Source organism: Nyctibius grandis, chromosome 7 (genome assembly GCF_013368605.1).
Source record: "Nyctibius grandis isolate bNycGra1 chromosome 7, bNycGra1.pri, whole genome shotgun sequence".
In the NCBI taxonomy this organism is placed as follows: Eukaryota; Metazoa; Chordata; class Aves; order Nyctibiiformes; family Nyctibiidae; genus Nyctibius; species Nyctibius grandis.
Window position 1 is genome coordinate 58756323 of NC_090664.1, and position 19512 is coordinate 58775834.

At 58.5% G+C, this 19512-nt stretch overlaps 1 protein-coding gene and 2 non-coding genes across 3 annotated transcripts; all 3 read left to right on the forward strand.

Moving 5' to 3' along the window:
• Positions 1-4392: 4392 nt before the first annotated feature.
• Positions 4393-17947, forward strand: TBRG4 (transforming growth factor beta regulator 4). The gene is made up of 11 exons (XM_068404406.1): positions 4393-4460; positions 5591-6077; positions 9407-9724; positions 10138-10309; positions 10973-11130; positions 11739-11849; positions 12991-13135; positions 14463-14705; positions 15121-15232; positions 15912-16026; positions 17787-17947. Exons 2-11 carry the CDS (start codon positions 5652-5654, stop codon positions 17886-17888), a joined length of 1902 nt encoding a protein of 633 aa, XP_068260507.1. The 5' UTR covers positions 4393-4460; positions 5591-5651; the 3' UTR covers positions 17889-17947.
• Positions 13250-13387, forward strand: LOC137666066 (small nucleolar RNA SNORA5). Its single transcript, XR_011048589.1, has one exon. It is a non-coding gene; the product is annotated as a small nucleolar RNA SNORA5 (small nucleolar RNA).
• Positions 14808-14948, forward strand: LOC137666068 (small nucleolar RNA SNORA5). Its single transcript, XR_011048590.1, has one exon. It is a non-coding gene; the product is annotated as a small nucleolar RNA SNORA5 (small nucleolar RNA).
• Positions 17948-19512: the final 1565 nt, after the last annotated feature.

Genomic DNA, 19512 nt, shown 5'->3' on the forward strand with positions numbered 1-19512 from the left:
GCACCACCATGCACGCCCAAAGCCACCCAACAGGTTCAGAGCTCCTGGATGGTGCAGGCCATCAAGCACGTTCTTCCAGCAGCTGTAAATCAAGCAGGGACAAGAGTGCCCAGGTCAGAGCCGGTGGGTGACATCTGGGAAGTCCCCAGGGACGGATGGGGTCAATCACAGGCCCATAGGACAGCCCAGGTTGGCCCTGGAAAGATCCAGATCCAACCAGGTCCAACCTTCCGTGGAGAAGGGACCCTAGGTGGGATCATCTCACTCCCCATCCAGGTTCATCTTGAGAACCTCCAGTGACGGGGACTCCACCGTGTCCCCAGGGAGGTTCTTCCAGTCAGGTGGTCTCACTGTACAACCCAAGTTGAGGTGAAACCTCTCCCGGTGCAACTTGGACTCGTTGCCCCTTGTCTTCTCCATGTGGTTCCTCAAAAGCCTCCACCCTTTGAGAACTGGACTGCTGTGATGAGGTCCCCCCGAAACCTTTTCTCCAGGGAGAAGAGGCCCAACTCCTTCAGTCTTTCCTCCTAGAGCAGGTTCTCCAACCCTTTGACCACCATTCTGTCCCTCCATGGGACACTCTCCAATCTGTCCACGTCCTTCTTGTCTTGTGGGGACCAGAACTGGACACACCACTCCAGAGGTGGCCTGGAGGATGGCTTTCTGAGCCAGGTGACTGAGGAGCCAATGAGGAGAGGTGCTCCACTGGACCTCCTGCTTCCAAAGAAGGATGAGCTGGTTGGAGATGAGAAGGTCAGGGACAGCCTTGGCTGTGGTGACCATGAGATGGTGGAGCTGAAGATCCTGAGAGGAGGGAGCTGGGCAAAAAGCAGGGTCATCACCCTGGACACATCAAGAGAGAAGAATTTGGCCTCTTCAGGAACCTGCTTGGAAGGATCCCATGGGATACAGCCCTGGAGAGAAGAGGGGTCCAGGAGAGCTGGTTGATTTCCAAGGATCATCTTCTCTAAGACAAACAACGGGCCACCTTAACAGGCAGGAGATGGAGGTGGCTGGAGGTCTGCATGGACAGCTCCTGACTGAACTCAAGGACAAGAGATGGACGCCGGGACAGGAGACACTGCCCGAGGTGCAGGGTTGGGTTTGAGGAAGCCAAAGCCCACCAGGGTTTTGACCCAACAAGAAAACAGTCAGGAACCACCAGCATGGACTGGTGATAGGCTCAACAGCCAGGCCCAGAGGGTGGTGATCAGCAGCAGAAGGTCCAGCTGGATGCTGGTCACTGGTGGTGTTCCCCAGAGGTCCATACTGGGGCCAGAACTGTTTCACATCTTCATTAATGACTGGGATGATGGGGCAAGAGCACGCCCGCAGCAGGTTTGTAGATGACACCCAACTGGGAAGAGCGATTGATGCACCAGAAGGTCGTGCTGCTGTCCAGAGGGACCTTAGCAGGCTGGAGAGATGGGCCAGCAGGAACCTCATGGAGCTCATGAAGTGCCATGTCCTGCACCAGGGGAGGAACAACCTCGGGCACCAGGAACATGCTGGGGACCACCCAGCAGCTCATCAGAGAAGGCCCTGGGCGTCTTGGTGGACACGGAGGTGACCACGAGCCAACACAGGAACCTCAGATAGGTTGTGGGGGTAGCTCGGATAGGGTTGTGGGGTCTCTGGTCTTGGAGATACCCAAAACTCAACTGGAGGAGGCCCTGGGCAACCTGCTGAGGCTGAGCCAGCTCTCAGCAGGGTCCCTGCCAGCCCTTCCACGCTTCTTCAACTGGAGACAAGCTTTTGAGGAAGACAAATTCCTTCCAAACGCTTCAATTCCTTCTAAATTCCTTCCAAGCTCCTTCCAAAGTCTTTAATTCCTTCCAAATGCTTCAATTCCTCCTAAATTCCTTCCAAATTCCTTCCAAACTCCTTCCAAAGTCTTAAATTCTTCCAAATTCCTTCCAAACCCTTCAATTCCTTCCAAATTCCTTCCAAATGCTTCAATTCCTTCCAAATTCCTTCCAAATTCCTTCCAAATTCTTCAATTTCTTCCAAATCCATTCCAAGTTCTTCAGTTATGAAGAAAATTGGATTCAGGTGGGACACCCGGTGCCGGGGGTCCTTGCTGGGCCTCCTGCCCCTCTGCAGCACACCACCACGGTGAGTAAAGTCATCTGCCTTTTATCGGGGCCAAAACCCTTCTGGCTCTCCAAAGGGAACATCCAGCCGAGCAGCACCTCGTAGGGAGACGACACCCAACGCAAGAGTCCAGGTCCCACCAGGCTTCCAGAAGAAAATTTTTGGAACAAAAAGGGAAAAGTTGGTGAGTTTTAGTCAGGGTAAGCCTGTGCTTACACACACTCCTCACCACCAACTGCGGGGGGGGTAAAACCCCCAAAATCAAACACCGTGAGAAATACCCCGCTCATAAATCAGTCTCTCACTTTGTTTGCCCACGGTGAGATCGAGCTGCCCCTCCTCATTCCTGGAACCCACAGATTTATTTGTCTTTTATTCGTTCCCACAGCCGGGCCCTGAGCTGGTTGGACACTGACACAGCAGGAATGAAAGCGCAGGGGTCGGGCGAGGCAGAACTTGGCCAACGGTGCTCGGCACTGGGGAGGCCTCACCCCGAATCCTGGGTGCAGTTTTGGGCCCCTCACGACAAGAAAGACCTTGAGGTGCTGGAGCGAGTGCAGAGAAGGGCAACGGGGCTGGGGAAGGGTCTGGAGCACAAGTGTGATGGGGAGCGGCTGAGGGAGCTGGGGGGGTTTAGCCTGGAGAAAAGGAGGCTGAGGGGAGACCTTCTCGCTCCCTACAACTGCCTGAAAGGAGGGTGTAGCGAGGGGGGTCGGTCTCTTCTCCCAGGTCACAAGCGATGGGACGAGAGGAACCGGCCTCAAGTTGTGCCAGGGGAGGTTTAGATTGGAGATCAGGGACAATTTCTTCATGGAAAGGGTTGTCAAGCGCTGGCACAGGCTGCCCAGGGCAGTGGTGGAGTCCCCATCCCTGGGGAGATTTAAAAGCTGTGTAGATGTGGTGCTGAGGGACGTGGGTCTGCTTCTGGGACTGATAACACTTATAGTCATCACTGATTCTTGCGTTTAGTCTTCGAGGATCCAAGGTCTCTTAAATCCCTCACTAATTACAAAGAAGGGCCAGAGATAAGCAAGACTCTGAACAACATCTTTGTAGTGTCTGAACTGACTTGATTCACAGTTCTGGCACCAGGAGTAGAGATAAATCCTGTAGGAACCAAATAGGATCTTCTTCTTGTAGCCACCTGCGTGTGTCAGCAGAAAGGCCTCGACCACGCTTGCGCAGAAGCGGGGTTATGAAGCAGAGAGCATAACTGGAGAGCTGGGGGAGAGGAACCTCATGAAGGTCAACCAAGGCAAGTGTAGGGTCCTGCACCTGGGGAGGAATAACCCCCTGCACCAGTACAGGTTGGGGCTGATCTACTGGAGAGCAGCTCTGCAGAGAAGGACCTGGGGGTTCTGGGGGACAAGAAGTTCACCGTGAGCCAACAATGTGCCCTTGGGGCCAGGAAGGCCAGTGGTGTCCTGGGGTGCGTGAGGAAGAGTGTGGGCAGCAGGTTGAGGGAGGTTCTCCTGCCCCTCTACACGGCCCTGGTGAGGCCACACCTGGAGTAACTGTGTGCAGTGCTGGGCCCCCCAGTTCAAGACAGACAAGGAGCTACTGGGGAGAGTCCAGCGGAGGGTACGGAGATGGTCAGAGGGCTGGAGCATCTCTGCTGCGAGGAGAGGCTGAGGGAGCTGGGGCTGTTCAGCTGGAGAAGAGCAGACTGAGGGGGGATCTTATCAATGCTCACAGATACCTCAGGGGTGGTGTCAAGGGGATGGGGCCAGACTCTTCTCCGTGGTGCCCAGTGACAGGACAAGGGGCAACGGGCACAAACTGAAACATGGGAAGTTCCATGTGAATATGAGGAGGAACTTCTTTGGTGTGAGGGTGCCAGAGCCCTGGCACAGGCTGCCCAGGGAGGGGGGAGTCTCCTTCTCTGGAGATATTCAAACCCGCCTGGACACGACCCTGTGCAACGTGCTGTGGGTGACCCTGCTTGGGCAGGGGTTGGGCTGGGTGATCTCCAGAGGCCCCTTCTCACCCCAGCCAGGCTGCGACTCTGTGATTCTGTAACTATGGGGGGTTACAACCCGCGGGGAGGCTCTAAGGGGGCTGAGGGAGGAGTAGGGCCAGGGAGGGGCGGCAGCGGGGCAGCACCGGGGGCTCAGCCCGGCAGAGCAGCCGCCCCGATGGCACCTCCCTCTCGCTGCCTCACACCGGCCCGACCTCACCCCCCCCGCCCCGGACCGCCGCGGGTCATGGCCGCCCCGCTGCCCTCACTACCAGAAGTACCGCCCCTCTCCTTCCGGCGCATAAACCAATAGACGCTCGCCGCGGCGTGATGACGCCATCGGACTGCGCCGACGCGCATGCGCTGAAGGGCTCCCGCGCCGGGCCGGCGTGCGGCGGGGGCGGGCGAGGTCAGGGCCGGCGGCGGTGGGAGGGGGGGGGCCGGGCCCGGGGGGTCTGAGGGGAAGATCACGGGGGGGTGGGGTGGGCCCGGGGGTTGAGCTGGGTCCGGGCGGGGAGAGCCGGGCCCGGGGGGATGGATCTTAGGGGGAGATAGGCCGGGGGGTGCGGGCCGGGCCCGGGGGGGTGAGGGGAATGTTGTCCCCTTGTCCAGAGAAGGGCAACGGGGCTGGGGAAGGGTCTGGAGCACAAGTGTGATGGGAGCGGCTGAGGGAGCTGGGGGGGTTTAGCCTGGAGAAAAGGAGGCTGAGGGGAGACCTTCTCGCTCTCTACAACTGCCTGAAAGGAGGGTGTAGCGAGGGGGGGTCGGTCTCTTCTCCCAGGTCACAAGTGATGGGACGAGAGGAAACGGCCTCAAGTTGTGCCAGGGGAGGTTTAGATTGGAGATCAGGGACAATTTCTTCATGGAAAGGGTTGTCAAGCGCTGGCACAGGCTGCCCAGGGCAGTGGTGGAGTCCCCATCCCTGGGGGGATTTAAAAGCTGTGTAGATGTGGTGCTGAGGGCCATGGGTTAGTGGTGGCCTTGGCAGTGCTGGGGTAACGGGTGGACTTGATAGTCACAGAATCACAGACTGGTTTGGGTGGGAAGGGACCTTAAAGCCCACCCAGTTCCAGCCCCCCGCCACGGGCAGGGACACCTTCCACCAGACCAGGTTGCTCCCAGCCCCATCCAACCTGGCCTTGAACACTGCCAGGGAGGGGGCAGCCACAGCTGCTCTGGGCAACCTGGGCCAGGCTCTCACCACCCTCACAGCAAACAATTTCTTCCTCACATCTCATCTCAATCTCCCCTCTGTCAGTTTAAAACTGTTCCCCCTCGTCCTGTCACTCCATGCCCTTGTCAAAAGCCCCTCTCCAGCTTTCCTGCAGCCCCTTCAGGCACTGGAAGGTGCTAGAAGGTCTCCCCGGAGCCTTCTCTTCTCCAGGCTGAACAGCCCCAGCTCTCTCAGCCTGTCTCCAGAACAGAGTTGCTCCAGCCCTCGAAACACTCCTTTCCTCACGATTGTTACCACAAGTCGCTGCCTCCTCCTTTTATCTTTGATGTTCTCCTCCTCCTAAACCCTTCCTTTTCCTTCCGCAGCGTTCCTGAGATGCAGCGCTGACCTCCGGCCGCTCGCCGCCCCCCACCCTTCCCTCCCACCATGGCAGCCCACTTGGTGCGACGCTGCTGCTGGCGGCACCTCGGTGCCTTCATCTCTACCCCCTCGGTGGTCCCGGCTGCTCTGGTGGTGCCAGCTGGGAAGGTGACGATGGCCAGAGCTCTGCCTCCAGCACCTTTCGCTTGGTTTCACACTTCGAACCCTTCTGGGTGGGGAGATGGATTCTCAGTCAAGGAGCAGGTGGAGGACAGGGGAAATCCGGAGCACAAAGTGATCGGGGAACTGATTGAAACGGCGGCGAGTCCTCAGGAACTCTTGCAGTTGAGTGAGCTCCATGTTCTCAACAGCAACCAAGCCTCGCTCGTCATCACTCAACTCTCCCGGTTTGCAGCGGAAAAGAAACTGCCGACGGAGAGTATCCTGCAGGATGGACGTTTCCAGCAGCTCCTCGGCGTCACGGATTCCCAGGTACGGCCCCTCCGTGCTGCAGAGGCGTTTTGGGGAAAGAACACGAGGTGGAAAGTGGCCGGAGCTGCTGGGATGGATCTGGTGGACCAGATTGATCCACCAGATCAATCCCAGAGGCCCAGCTCCTCTGTTGGAGCGAGTCCAGAGGAGGCCACGGAGATGCTCCGAGGGCTGGAGCCCCTCTGCTCTGGAGACAGGCTGAGAGAGCTGGGGCTGTTCAGCCTGGAGAAGAGAAGGCTCCGGGGAGACCTTCTAGCACCTTCCAGTGCCTGAAGGGGCTACAGGAAAGCAGGAGAGGGGCTTTTGACAAGGGCGTGGAGTGACAGGACGAGGGGGAACGGTTTTAAACTGACAGAGGGGAGACTGAGATGAGATGTGAGGAAGAAATTCTTTGCTGTGAGGGTGGTGAGAGCCTGGCCCAGGTTGCCCAGAGAAGCTGTGGCTGCCCCCTCCCTGGCAGTGTTCAAGGCCAGGTTGGATGGGGCTTGGAGCAACCTGGTCTGGTGGAAGGTGTCCCTGCCCGTGGCAGGGGGGTGGAACTGGATGATCTCAATCTCCCCTCTTTCAGTTTAAAACCGCTGCCCCTCGTCCTGTCACTACAGGCCCTGCTATCAGTCTTTCTTATAATCCCCCTCACATATTGAAAGGCCGACCCCCCCTCGCTACACCCTCCTTTCAGGCAGTTGTAGAGAGCGAGAAGGTCTCCCCTCAGCCTCCTTTTCTCCAGGCTAAACCCCCCCAGGTCCCTCAGCCGCTCCCCATCACACTTGTGCTCCAGACCCTTCCCCAGCCCCGTTGCCCTTCTCTGGACTCGCTCCAGCACCTCAAGGTCTTTCTTGTCGTGAGGGGCCCAAAACTGCACCCAGGATTCGAGGTGCGGCCTCCCCAGTGCCGAGCACAGGGGGACGATCCCTGCCCTGGTCCTGCTGGCCACACTAGTGCTGATACAAGCCAGGATGCTGGTGGCCTTCTTGGCCACCTGGGCACACTGCTGGCTCATGTTCAGCTGCCATTGACCAACACCCCCAGGTCCTTTTCCCCCAGGCACTTTCCAGCCCCTCTGCCCCAGCCTGTAGCAGTTTGTGGGGCTGTTGTGCCCCAAGGGCAGGACCCGACACTTGGCCTTGTTGCCCCTCACACAGTGGCCTTGGCCCATCGATCCAGCCTGTCCAGATCCCTCTCCAGACCCTTCCTGCCCTCCAGCAGATCAACACTCCCACCCAGCTTGGTGTTGTCTGCGAACTCACTGAGGGTGCACTCAATGCCCTCGTCCAGATCATTGATGAAGACACATCAGAGGGGTGCCCGTGTCCCCAGGGACTGCTCAGAGGGGCAGGGGTGCCCCAGGGCTGGCCAAGCCAGGCTGATGTGCCTGATGGGCGCTGTGAGAAGCGAGGCAGTGTGGCCTAAGTGTAAGGAACCTGCCCAGAGGGCGGTGGCTGGGGATTTGGAGCTGTAAAGCCATCAGACTCATTGTAAACACAATTATCCTTCTCCAACGAGCTGTTATTGCAGCCACGAAAGCAGGTAACTGCTGCAGAGCAGCAGAGCACAGCTCCTGCCCAAACCAGGACAGTCAGTCTTTCCCATCGCTCTTTGTTTTACCAGCCACACCACAAGGAAGCTTTAAGTGCCTCCAGAGAAGGGTAAAGTCTAGTTAAATATTTCACCCAGGTGGTGGCAAATCTGTGTAACTTCCTTCTCTGGGGCAGAGAGAGTTCATAGAATCACAGACTGGTTTGGGTTGGAAGGGACCTTAAAGCCCATCCAGTCCCAACCCCCTGCCACGGGCAGGGACACCTTCCACCAGACCAGGTTGCTCCCAGCCCCATCCAACCTGCCCTTGAACACTGCCAGGGAGGGGGCAGCCACAGCTTCTCTGGGCAACCTGGGCCAGGCTCTCACCACCCTCACAGCAAACAATTTCTTCCTCACATCTCATCTCAATCTCCCCTCTGTCACCGCCTGTGTGGCAGCTCTGTAAGCGACCTGCGGTTCCCTCTCGAGGCTCATCCGTGCTGGGATCGGTGCGTGGCTTCGGCTTGTGGTGCAGGCACCAAGGTTCCTCTTCCTGGGTCGCTCCGGTCTGTACCTGACCAGAGAGTGGTGGGGAATGGGGCAAAGTCCAGCTGGCGGCCGGTCACTCGCGGTGTCCCCAGGGCTCAGTTCTGGGGCCGGTGCTGTTCAATGTCTTTATAGATGATCTAGACGTAGGGATTGAGTGCACCCTCAGTGAATGTGCAGATGACACCAAGCTGGGTGGGAGTGTCGGTCTGCTGGAGGGTAGGAAGGGTCTGCAGAGGGATCTGGACAGGGTGGATAGATGGGCCGAGACCAACGGCGTGAGGTTCAACAAGAACAAGTGCCGGGTCTGACACTTGGGCCACAACAACCCCCTGCAGCGCTACAGGCTGGGGGAAGAGTGGTTAGAAAGAGCCCTGGGGGTGCTGATGGACAGGCGGCTGAACATGGGCCAGCAGTGTGCCCAGGTAGCCAAGAAGGCCAGTGGCATCCTGGCCTCTATCAGGACTAGTGTAGCCAGCCGGTCTGGGGAAGGGATCGTCCCTCTGTACTGGGCACTGGTGAGGCCGCACCTTGAATCCTGTGTCCAGTTGTGGGCCCCGCACTTCAAGAGAGATGTTGAGGTGTTGGAGCGAGTGCAGAGGAGGGCGACCAAGCTGGTGAAGGGTCTGGAGGGTCTGACCTGCGAGGAATGGCTGAGGGAGCTGGGGGTGTTTAGCCTGGAGAAGAGGAGGCTCAGAGGTGACCTTAGTGCAGTCTACAACTACCTGAAGGGAGGGTGTAGTGAAGTGGGAGTCGGCCTCTTCTCCCAGGCAACCAGCGCTAGGACAAGAGGACACAGCCTCAAGCTTGGACAGGGGAGGGTCAGGTTGGACATAAGGAAGCATTTCTTCTCAGCAAGGGTCATTAGGCATTGGAAGGGGCTGCCCAGGGAGGTGGTGGAGTCCCCATCTCTGGAGGGGTTTAAGAAAAGCCTGGCCATGGCACTTAGTGCCCTGGTCTAGTTGCCATGGTGGTGTCAGGGCAATGGTTGGACTCGATGAGCCCAGAGGGCTCTTCCAACCTCATTGATTCTGTGATTCTGACTGTGCAGGCTACCCCTGCCAGGAGCAGCAGAGGTCTCACGTTGTGGTGGCAGACAGATGGATGTCCTCAGACCAAGGAGGACTCTCTTGCCTCCCCCTCAATGCTCTGCAGCTCTTTCTGTAGAGAGAGAGCATTGCCTGGTGTTTGGCATGAGTGGCAACTGAATACTCTCCATCCTGTCTCTCCTCACCACCTTTCCCTTATTTCTCTCCACTGCCCAGATTTCTCAGGTGTGGAACAACACCTTGGTGAACCTCCTGAAGAGCCTTTACTCCTTGGGGGTGGACAGCAAGAGGAGGGAGATGCAGTCGGTGGAGCAGGAGGTGCTGTGGCGGCTGCGGCGTCTCACCTTCAGGCAGCTCGCCTCCCTGGCCGAGTTCTTGGCAGTCAGGCAGGGGAAGGACAACAAGCTGCTCAACGAGGTCATCAAGAAGCTGGAGCTGCGATGGACAGAGCTCGAGGGCACCCGAACCGTGGTGACACTGATGAGCAAGGTCGGACACGTCTCCCCTGCTCTGATGGACCGGCTGGAGGACAAGGTAGGGGCTTGGGCTCTCCCTTCCCTCCCGCAGGTGACAACAGCAGAAGTGCCATGTCCACCTTCCACCAGACCAGGTTGCTCCAAGCCCCATCCAACCTGGCCTTGAACACTGCCAGGGAGGGGGCAGCCACAGCTTCTCTGGGCAACCTGGGCCAGGGTCTCACCACCCTCACAGCAAAGAATTTCTTCCTCACATCTCATCTCAATCTCCCCTCTGTCAGTTTAAAACCGTTCCCCCTCATCCTGTCACTCCATGCCCTTGTCAAAAGCCCCTCTCCAGCTTTCCTGTAGCCCCTTCAGGCACTGGAAGGTGCTAGAAGGTCTCCTGCATCCCCCTCCGAATAAAGCCTGCATCTGCACCTCGCTTTGTGCTTTCCCTTTACATCCCCCCTCAAAAACCTTTCCTGGCAGGCTCTGGAGATTGCTGAACAGTTCAACCCCGACGACATCCGAAAAATCACGCTGGCTCTGGCCTACCAGAACCGGCGCTGCGTGCCTCTGCTCCGAGCCCTGTCCTACCACCTCATCCAGAAGCACTCTGAGCTCAGCCTCAGCGTCCTCACGGACCTGATTTTCTCCTATGGTAAGCGACTGGGTTGTACTGGGACCTCTGGAGGGGTCACCATCTCTGTGGGGGTTTAAGAAAAGACTGGCCATGGCACTTAGTGCCCTGGTCTAGTTGCCATGGTGGTGTCAGGGCAATGGTTGGACTCGATGAGCCCAGAGGGCTCTTCCAACCTCATTGATTCTGGGATTCTTGGTGACGTTCCTGACCACAGGGTAGACCAGAGCCACCAGATACATGCTGGTGACAGACCCAGTGCACAACAGGGCTCTTCAACAGCAGAGCAGCACTAATTGATCATTTGTTTTATGATCCTTAGTTCTCTGGCTCCTCTTTCAGTGCCGTGTTGCATGGTCCTGGTCTCCTCTTGGCAGCCAGTTGGGCCCCTCACGACAAGAAAGACCTTGAGGTGCTGGAGCGAGTCCAGACACCGGGGGTAAAATTGGCCACCAGCACTATAGGTGGGGGCTGGAGCCGTGAGTTGGCACCAGGATTGAGAGCTGGTGGGTGCAGAGACTTGGTCTGAGCAGAAGGGATGGGGCCAAGCCAAGTTGGGGAGGAGATACCAGTCCCTGAGCCTCCTCTGCTCCTAATGGCTTCGTGCTTTCCCCTGTGCCACCACCGCCAGCCCGGGCACGGCTCCCATGTAAGTTCCTGCCGCTTTCTCTTTGCTCCTTTAAGGAAAACTGAATTTCCACCAGCCCCAGGTCTTCCAGAAGATAGCCACTGACCTGCACCCCCACGTGGCCACCATGACGCCCGTCGAGGTGACGCGCTGCATCAGGTCCTTCGCCCTCCTCAAGTGGCTCAGCCTGCCGCTCTTCGAGGCCATCGCGCAGGTGAGGAGGGGGCTTGGGAGGGCAGGGAAGCCCCTGCTGACACCAGTACAAACTGATCCATCCCAGTTGCCAGGAGATGGGAGCAGTTTCCCCCTCTGACCTCTCTAGATGCTCTCTGGGCTGTCAGCACTGGTTTCCCTACGCAGCCAGCAGCTGTAATTGGGGCTGACAGGGCTCGCTGCTCCTCTCAGGGCTGAGCTGGGGCCCGTCTCTGCTCCGTCCCAGCCTCCAGCCCCGAGTGCCAGCACCCGCTTCCCCAGTTTATGCACCAGGAGATCTCTCTCCCCTGTAGTCCTGCCTGTGATTGCCACCTTCCCGAGGACTTAGGACAAGAGGAAACGGCCTCAAGTTGCCCCAGGGGAGGTTTAGATTGGAGACCAGGGACAATTTCTTCATGGAAAGGGTTGTCAAGCGCTGGCACAGGCTGCCCAGGGCAGTGGTGGAGTCCCCATCCCTGGGGGGATTTAAAAGCCGTGTAGATGTGGTGCTGAGGGCCATGGGTTAGTGGTGGCCTTGGCAGTGCTGGGGTAACGGGTAGACTCGATGATCTTAAAGGTCCTCGAGTAGGACAGACCCAAACCCTGGTTTTGCCCCCTCTTATCTTCCAGTACGCCCTGGACAACACCAAGCAGCTGTCGGTCGCCCATCTGTGCAATATCATCCTGTCTTTTGCTCGCCTGAACTTCCAGCCCAGCGGAAGCGAGGACTTCTTCAACATGGTAACCTTCCTCCTTTGCCCCCTCTTCATCATCTTCCGCTCCTGGCAGAGCCGTGTGGCTCTCGCTGTGCCAAGCGCTTGGCTCTGGGGAGCTGTAGAGAAGGAGAGAGGCTGCCACAGGCCTCCCTGCCTGGAGGGGAAGGTGGTCACATCCCGGGGCGAGGACTCGATGATCCCAGAGGTCTCTTCCAACCTGATTAATTGATTGATTGATTCTGAGGAGACGTGATGGAAGGGGAGCATCTTGCCTGGTCCCTTTTCTGAACGCTGCCCTCCTGGCAGGGCTGCCCGCAGTGGTGTGTTACCCCGGGCTGCTCCAGTTTGCTGCTGGGCTTCCTGATGAGCCTCCCCCCTGCAGCGACGCAGCGTTCTGGGCCAGCGACCTGCAGCTCGTGAGCTGTGGGGTCACGTTAGGGCGATCTTCAAATGTCCCCTCTGCAAATCATCCTGATCGTCCCCCTGTGCTCGGCACTGGGGAGGCCGCACCTCGAATCCTGGGTGCAGTTTTGGGCCCCTCACGACAAGAAAGACCTTGAGGTGCTGGAGCGAGTCCAGAGAAGGGCAACGGGGCTGGGGAAGGGTCTGGGGCACAAGTGTGATGGGAGCGGCTGAGGGACCTGGGGGGGTTTAGCCTGGAGAAAAGGAGGCTGAGGGGAGACCTTCTCGCTCTCTACAACTGCCTGAAAGGAGGGTGTAGCGAGGGGGGTCGGTCTCTTCTCCCAGGGAACAAGTGATGGGATGAAACGGCCTCAAGTTGTGCCAGGAGAGGTTTAGATTGGAGATGAGGGACAATGTCTTCATGGAAAGGGTTGTCAAGCACTGGTACAGGCTGCCCAGGGCAGTGGTGGAGTCCCCATCCCTGGGGGGATTCAAAAGCCGTGTAGATGTGGTGCTGAGGGCCATGGGTTAGTGGTGGCCTTGGCAGTGCTGGGGTAACAGTTGGACCTGATGATCTTAAAGGTCCTTCCCAACCAAACTGATTCTGTGATTCTATTCTATGAAATAACCCGGGGCAGAAGCGCTGCTGGGCGTCGGGTGCACCATAACCCCTCCGAGATCTGCCCAACCTCCGTGTTGACCTCAGGCCCGAGGCCCCAGCAGCGCTGAGCTGAGCTGAGCTGTTTGCTTTGCCTCTCTTGCAGGTCCACGAGGAGCTCCAGAGCCAGCTGGCCAGCCTGGAGCCTCACCTGCTGACGGAGCTGGTGTGGTCGCTGTGCGTGCTGCAGCAGGCCAGGGCTCCCTACCTGCAGCGAGTGCTGGCGCCCGACTTCCACGCTCAGCTCCGAGGTGAGGTGGGCACGTGGGATGGGGAGAACCTCAGCCCTGGGGCAGGGAGAGGGGATACTCAGCCTGGTGTGTCTAGAGAAGGAGAACAAGACAGTGAGTAGACTGCTGGGGAGCTGCAGCCCCGTCAAATTCAGTCCCTGCCTCCTCCGTGGCGGAGACTGGCCAGCCGGCTGCCACAGCAACTTCTGTAGCCCATGGGCCCCGTGTCCCCTCCCGTGGGACCCCGGGGATCAAATCACACCACAGAGACAGCTCCAGCTTTGATGATTGGTTCAGTCATAGGTCAGGGTTATACACAGGAGCTTTGAGAACAATATTCATGGGTTGTGAAAGCCCACCTGTGTTTGTCAGATAGGCTTTATATGAATTATTCTATTCTTAATTCATAGAATCACAGACCGGTTTGGGTGGGAAGGGACCTTAAAGCCCATCCAGTCCCAACCCCCTGCCACGGGCAGGGACACCTTCCACCAGACCAGGTTGCTCCCAGCCCCATCCAACCTGGCCTTGAACACTGCCAGGGAGGGGGCAGCCACAGCTTCTCTGGGCAACCTGGGCCAGGGTCTCACCACCCTCACAGCAAACAATTTCTTCCTCACATCTCATCTCAATCTCCCCTCTTTCAGTTTAAAACTGTTCCCCCTCGTCCTGTCACTCCACGCCCTTGTAAAAAGCCCCTCTCCCGCTTTCCTGTAGCCTCTTCAGGCACTGGAAGGTGCTAGAAGGTCTCCCCGGAGCCTTCTCTTCTCCAGGCTGAACAGCCCCAGCTCTCTCAGCCTGTCTCCAGAGCAGAGGGGCTCCAGCCCTCGGAGCATCTCCGTGGCCTCCTCTGGACTCGCTCCAACAGCTCCGTGTCCCTCTTCTGTTGGGGCCCCAGAGCTTTTATTTCACCTCTATTGATTCTTATTTGCTTAACTCATGAGAACTTCTACAACAATTAATTGAAAACTTCTACACCATCCCCATCACACAGGCTGCACAGGCCACCAGATGAAGCTCCAGACCCCTCTGTGGGCCGTGTCTCTAGCTCTGCTTCCAGAGGAGGGCGACCAAGGTGGTGAAGGGTCTGGAAGGTGTGACCTAAAACCAGGGGAGGTTCAGGTTGGACATCAGGAAGCATTTCTTCTCAGCAAGGGTCATTAGCCATTGGAAGGGGCTGCCCAGGGAGGTGGTGGAGTCACCATCTCTGGAGGGGTTTAAGCAAAGCCTGGCCATGGCACTTAGTGCCCTGGTCTAGTTGCCATGGTGGTGTCAGGGCAATGGTTGGACTCGATGATCCCAGAGGGCTCCTCCAACCTCAGTGATTCTCTTTCTCTCCTCCCACCAGCCGACCGCTCCCTCAAGGCCCAGACCCTACAGCTCAAGCTCATCCACATCAACGCCGCCGCCAAGCTGGAGAGCCCCGACTACGAGGGGCCGTTCCTGCCCGCGGCGATGCTGAGCCTCGCGGAGCCCGCGGGGGAGCGGGTCACGCTGCTGCAGAGCGGCCTGCGGGAGGCCTTGGCGGGGGTGCTGGGCAGCCGGGACAACGGGCGCTTCGACGTCCGCACCGTCTACGGCTGGCACATCGGTGAGCTGCGGCGGGGGCACCGGGACAGAGGGAGTTGAACCTGAGGGCTTGGGGGTGGCTGCCAGGCCTCATCCCTCCCCGTTCTTCAGCCCCACGCCCCTCTGCAGCCCTGTCAAATTCGGCCCCTGCCTCCTCCGTGACGGGGACCGGCCAACCGGCTGCCACAGCAACTCCTGTAGCCCGTGACCCTCACGTCCCCGTCCCGTGGGACACCGTGGGGATAAAATCACGCCACAGACACAGCTTCTGCCTGAGAGGAAGCAGCCCCCGCCCCGCGGCGGCGCAAGGAGGGTGCCGTACCCCGGCCCCGCCCGCGGAGCTGCTCCAGGGGTGGGGTTTTTGTTGGGAAGGGGTTGGTGAGACGGTGTGAGCAGGTGGGTCTCAGGGGTCTTTGTGCTCCTTCCTCTCCGCGCAGACGCCGAGATGGTGGTGAGCAGTGAGAATAAACCTCTCCCCGTGAAGGACTTCGCTGCTCCCCACCTGCTCCGCTCCGAAGGGACGAAGCCGCTGCCGCCGGGCGCCAGGAGGTGGGTGCGGGCTCGCAGGGAGGGGAGGGGGCAGGCTCTGCCTTCGTGGGGCTGAGGGTCTGCAGGCTCAGCACCTCCAGCCCACCACGGCCAGTAGCTCCTGGCAGAGCTGGAGTACCAAGGACACTGTGCCCAGCTGCTCCCCCCTGGTTTGGGAGCAGGAGGGGGTGGGCACAGGGACCCCCGGGGTGACATTTGGAGGCAGGGGCTGCCCTGGTGGAGGCACAGATGGGGAGGGGGGCAATGGTTTTCTCTCCCAAGAGCCTCTGCCAGCCCTGGGCTGTGGATAAATGGGGCTGGAGCCGCCCTCCTGGTGCTTCTCGGGTGGCTCCGGGCAGGGTGACGGCTCCAGCAGGACAAAGCTGGGTCCTGCTGGCACGGGGCGGTCGGCAGAGCCAGAGCAGGAAGCATTTCTTCTCAGCAAGGGTCATTAGCCATTGGAAGGGGCTGCCCAGGGAGGTGGTGGAGTCACCATCTCTGGAGGGGTTTAAGAAAAGCCTGGACATGGCACTTAGTGCCCTGGTCTAGTTGCCATGGTGGTGTCAGGGCAACGGTTGGACTCGATGAGCCCAGAGGGCTCCTCCAACCTCATTGATTCTGGGATTCTGTGATTCCCTCGGGGTTTCACGTGCTCAGCGTCCCGTCTCACGGCCTCCCGTTCCCCCCACGTGTCTCCCAGGGTCGCCTTCCTCCGGTGGGAGTTCCCCAACTTCAGCAACAGGAGCAAAGACCTGCTGGGCCGCTACGTCATGGCCCGGCGCCACGTCCAGGCGGCCGGCTTCCTCGTGGTGGACGTGAGTAGCCACGGGGACGAGGAGAAGGGCTTCCTAATTCCACAGACGCCTTCTCTGGGGGCAAGGGGGGCACCACCTTCCTCCTCACGGGATTAGCTGCCGTGATCCCCTCCAGGCCACCTGCTCAGCGGCCCCGAGGTGACCGAGGGGGATCGGGCACGGAGGAGGACAGCAGAGAAGGTCTCAGTGCTGATCCCCTGTGCTCTGGCAGGGTCAGGTATTAATTAGCTTCTGGAGGTAATTAATTAGAGCTGTCCTGGCAGGGCTGCACCGTCCCTTTTAGCCTGGAGAGGGTAAAACCCACAGTTCTGGTGGGGTTTGGGGTCCCTAGAGTAGCATTTGAGGCATTTGATGACAGTTCTGGTGGGGTTTGAGGTCCCTAGAGTAGCATTTGGGGCATTTCATGACAGTTCTGGTGGGTTTTGGGGTCCCTAGAGTAGAATTTGGGGCATTTCATGACAGTTCCGGTGGGTTTTGGTGTCCCTAGAGTAGAATTTGGGGCATTTCATGACAGTTCCGGTGGGTTTTGGTGTCCCTAGAGTAGAATTTGGGGCATTTCATGACAGTTCTGGTGGGTTTTGGGGTCCCTAGAGTAGAATTTGGGGCATTTCATGACAGTTCTGGTGGGTTTTGGGGTCCCTAGAGTAGAATTTGGGGCATATCATGACAGTTCTGGTGGGTTTTGGGGTCCCTAGAGTAGAATTTGGGGCATTTCATGACAGTTCTGGTGGGGTTTGGGGTCCCTAGAGTAGAATTTGGGGCATTTCATGACAGTTCCGGTGGGTTTTGGTGTCCCTAGAGTAGAATTTGGGGCATTTCATGACAGTTCTGGTGGGTTTTGGGGTTCCTAGAGTAGAATTTGGGGCATTTCATGACAGTTCTGGTGGGTTTTGGGGTCCCTGGAGTAGAATTTGGGGCATTTCATGACAGTTCTGGTGGGTTTTGGGGTCCCTGGAGTAGAATTTGGGGCATTTCATGACAGTTCTGGTGGGATTTGGGGTCCCTAGAGTAGCATTTGGGGCATTTGATGACAGTTCTGGTGGGTTTTGGCATCCCTAGAGTAGCATTTGGGGCATTTCATGACAGTTCCGGTGGGTTTTGGTGTCCCTAGAGTAGAATTTGGGGCATTTCATGACAGTTCTGGTGGGTTTTGGGGTTCCTAGAGTAGAATTTGGGGCATTTCATGACAGTTCTGGTGGGTTTTGGGGTCCCTGGAGTAGAATTTGGGGCATATCATGACAGTTCTGGTGGGTTTTGGGGTCCCTGGAGTAGAATTTAGGGCATTTCATGACAGTTCTGGTGGGTTTTGGGATCTCTAGAGTAGAATTTGGGGCATTTCATGACAGTTCTGGTGGGTTTTGGGGTCCCTAGAGTAGCATTTGGGGCATTTCATGACAGTTCTGGTGGGTTTTGGAGTCCCTGGCATGCATTTTGGGGTGATTCTGAAGGAATTTGCTGTCCCCTGGGCAAATTAGGGGCATTTTGTGGGCAATTCTGGAGAAATTTGGGAACCCTTGACCAGAATTTGGGGTATTTTGGGGTGATTCTGACAGGATTTAGGGTGCCTGAGATGCATTTTGGAGCCTCGTCAGCTTCGGTGCCACCTCTGCCATGGTGGGGACCAGCCCAAGGGCTTCCCCGGCGCTGTCTGTGCCCTGTGGCCCTGGCGTGGGACATCGGGGACCACAAGAGGTCACGGGCACCCCTCGGGGGCCAGACACGGTGCGTCTGACGCCGTCTCCTCTTCCCTCCCCCTCCAGGTTCCTCACTACGAGTTCCTGGAGCTGAAGCTGGAGCGGCAGCGCACGGCCTACCTCAAGGACAAGCTCAACAAGGCCATGGCCAAGGACATGGCCGGCTAACGGCGCCGCTGGGCCACCGGCCCCCGCGGAAAACGTGGTTGAATAAATCCATCTCTGTACAGGGCCGTGGTTTGGGGTGGCTGGTGGCATCGGGGGCGGGTGGCACGGGGGGTGGGTGACATCTCCACAGCTCGGTTTGAGCCAGGGTTTAGGATTAAGGGCTGTCCCGGCCTCTCTTAGTCCCAGTTTAGCAGGGCTTTGTCCCTGGGGTGCCAGAGGGGACAGGGGACGTGCCAGGCTGGCTCCTGGGCCATGCCACCTCCCCCCAGTGCCCTGGGGGACTCTAACTGGGAAGGGCTGGGTCCTGCCCCACCTTGTGCCAGCCCTGAGCCCCCTGGCTTGGCCCTGTGCACCCATGGTGTCCCCCGTGTCCCCCAGGGCACCTGCACCAGGGCCGAGGGGACAAGGTGGGTGAGGAGAACCGTGACGCAGCGGAGCCGGCTGCCAGGAAGGGCTTTGGGGACGGATTAGTGGCCATCTGGCTACTGGGACACTGCTGGTCCTGGCCACGTGCCACCGGGAGGCGGCCGCGGAGGTGGCCGGGAGCTGCTGAGTCACGGCTCGGCGCGGCTCCTGGCACCGGCGTCACGGCAGGGCCGGGCTGGGGACAGCCTCAGTGTCCCCATGCCAGTGCCACCCTCGCTGTGTGCCAGGTGACAGCCAGCACCCCGCTGTCCCCGTGCCGGTGCCACCCTCGCTCTGTCCCCAGCACCAAGCACCCCTCCATGCTCTCAGGCCGTGCCTCAGTTTCCCCCCCAGCACCCTTCGGCGGGGACTGCCCCTTCCCATGGCACAGGGGGGGGCACCTGGGGGCCTGTCCGTCCGTCTGTCCATCTCCAGCCCCCCAGGGGGGTACCACCCCCCCACACACGTTGCCAGGGAACCATCCTCATCCTCATCATCCTCACCGTCACCATGGAGACAGAGGAGGAGAAGGACCGTTCCCACGGCGACCGCGAGGGCACCCATCCTGCCTCCGGGGACACGCGGGGGGGGGACACCAGGGTGGGGACACATGGGTGGGGGGACACACGGGGTGGGGACACCAGGGCCGCCCCATCCATCTGGCATCACCACCCGTGTGCGGCTGTTTTTAGGGTGGCTCCTGGGTGCTGAGCACCCTTTTTGGGGGTCACCCCCCCCCCCCCTTCTCACCCATCCCACCTCAGCTGGGGAAACTGAGGCTGGGGACCCCCCAGTGTGTGTGTGTGTGTGTGACCCCCCCCAGCCTGGAGCTGATGGGAGATGGAGGGGGGGGCCCTGCCCGCGCCGCAGCGCTTGGCTCCGCGCCGGAGAGAGAGAAAATAAATCTGGAGAGAGAAAAAGGGAGGAAAAAAATCAGGGAAAAATAAAAGGGGAATAAAAAAGGGAAAATAAAACAGGGGGGGAAAGGGGGAAATAAAAGAGAGAAAAAAAGGGAAAAATAAAAGGGAAAAAAATCAGGGAAAAAATAAAAGGGAAAAAAAACAGGGAAAATAAAATGGGGGGAAAAAGGGAAAAAATAAAAGGGATAAAAAAAAGGGGGTTAAAGTAAAAGGGACAAAAAAAAGGGAAAAAGTAAAAGGGACAGAAAAAAACAGGGAAAAAATAAAAGGAAAAAAACAGGGAAAATAAAACGGGAAAA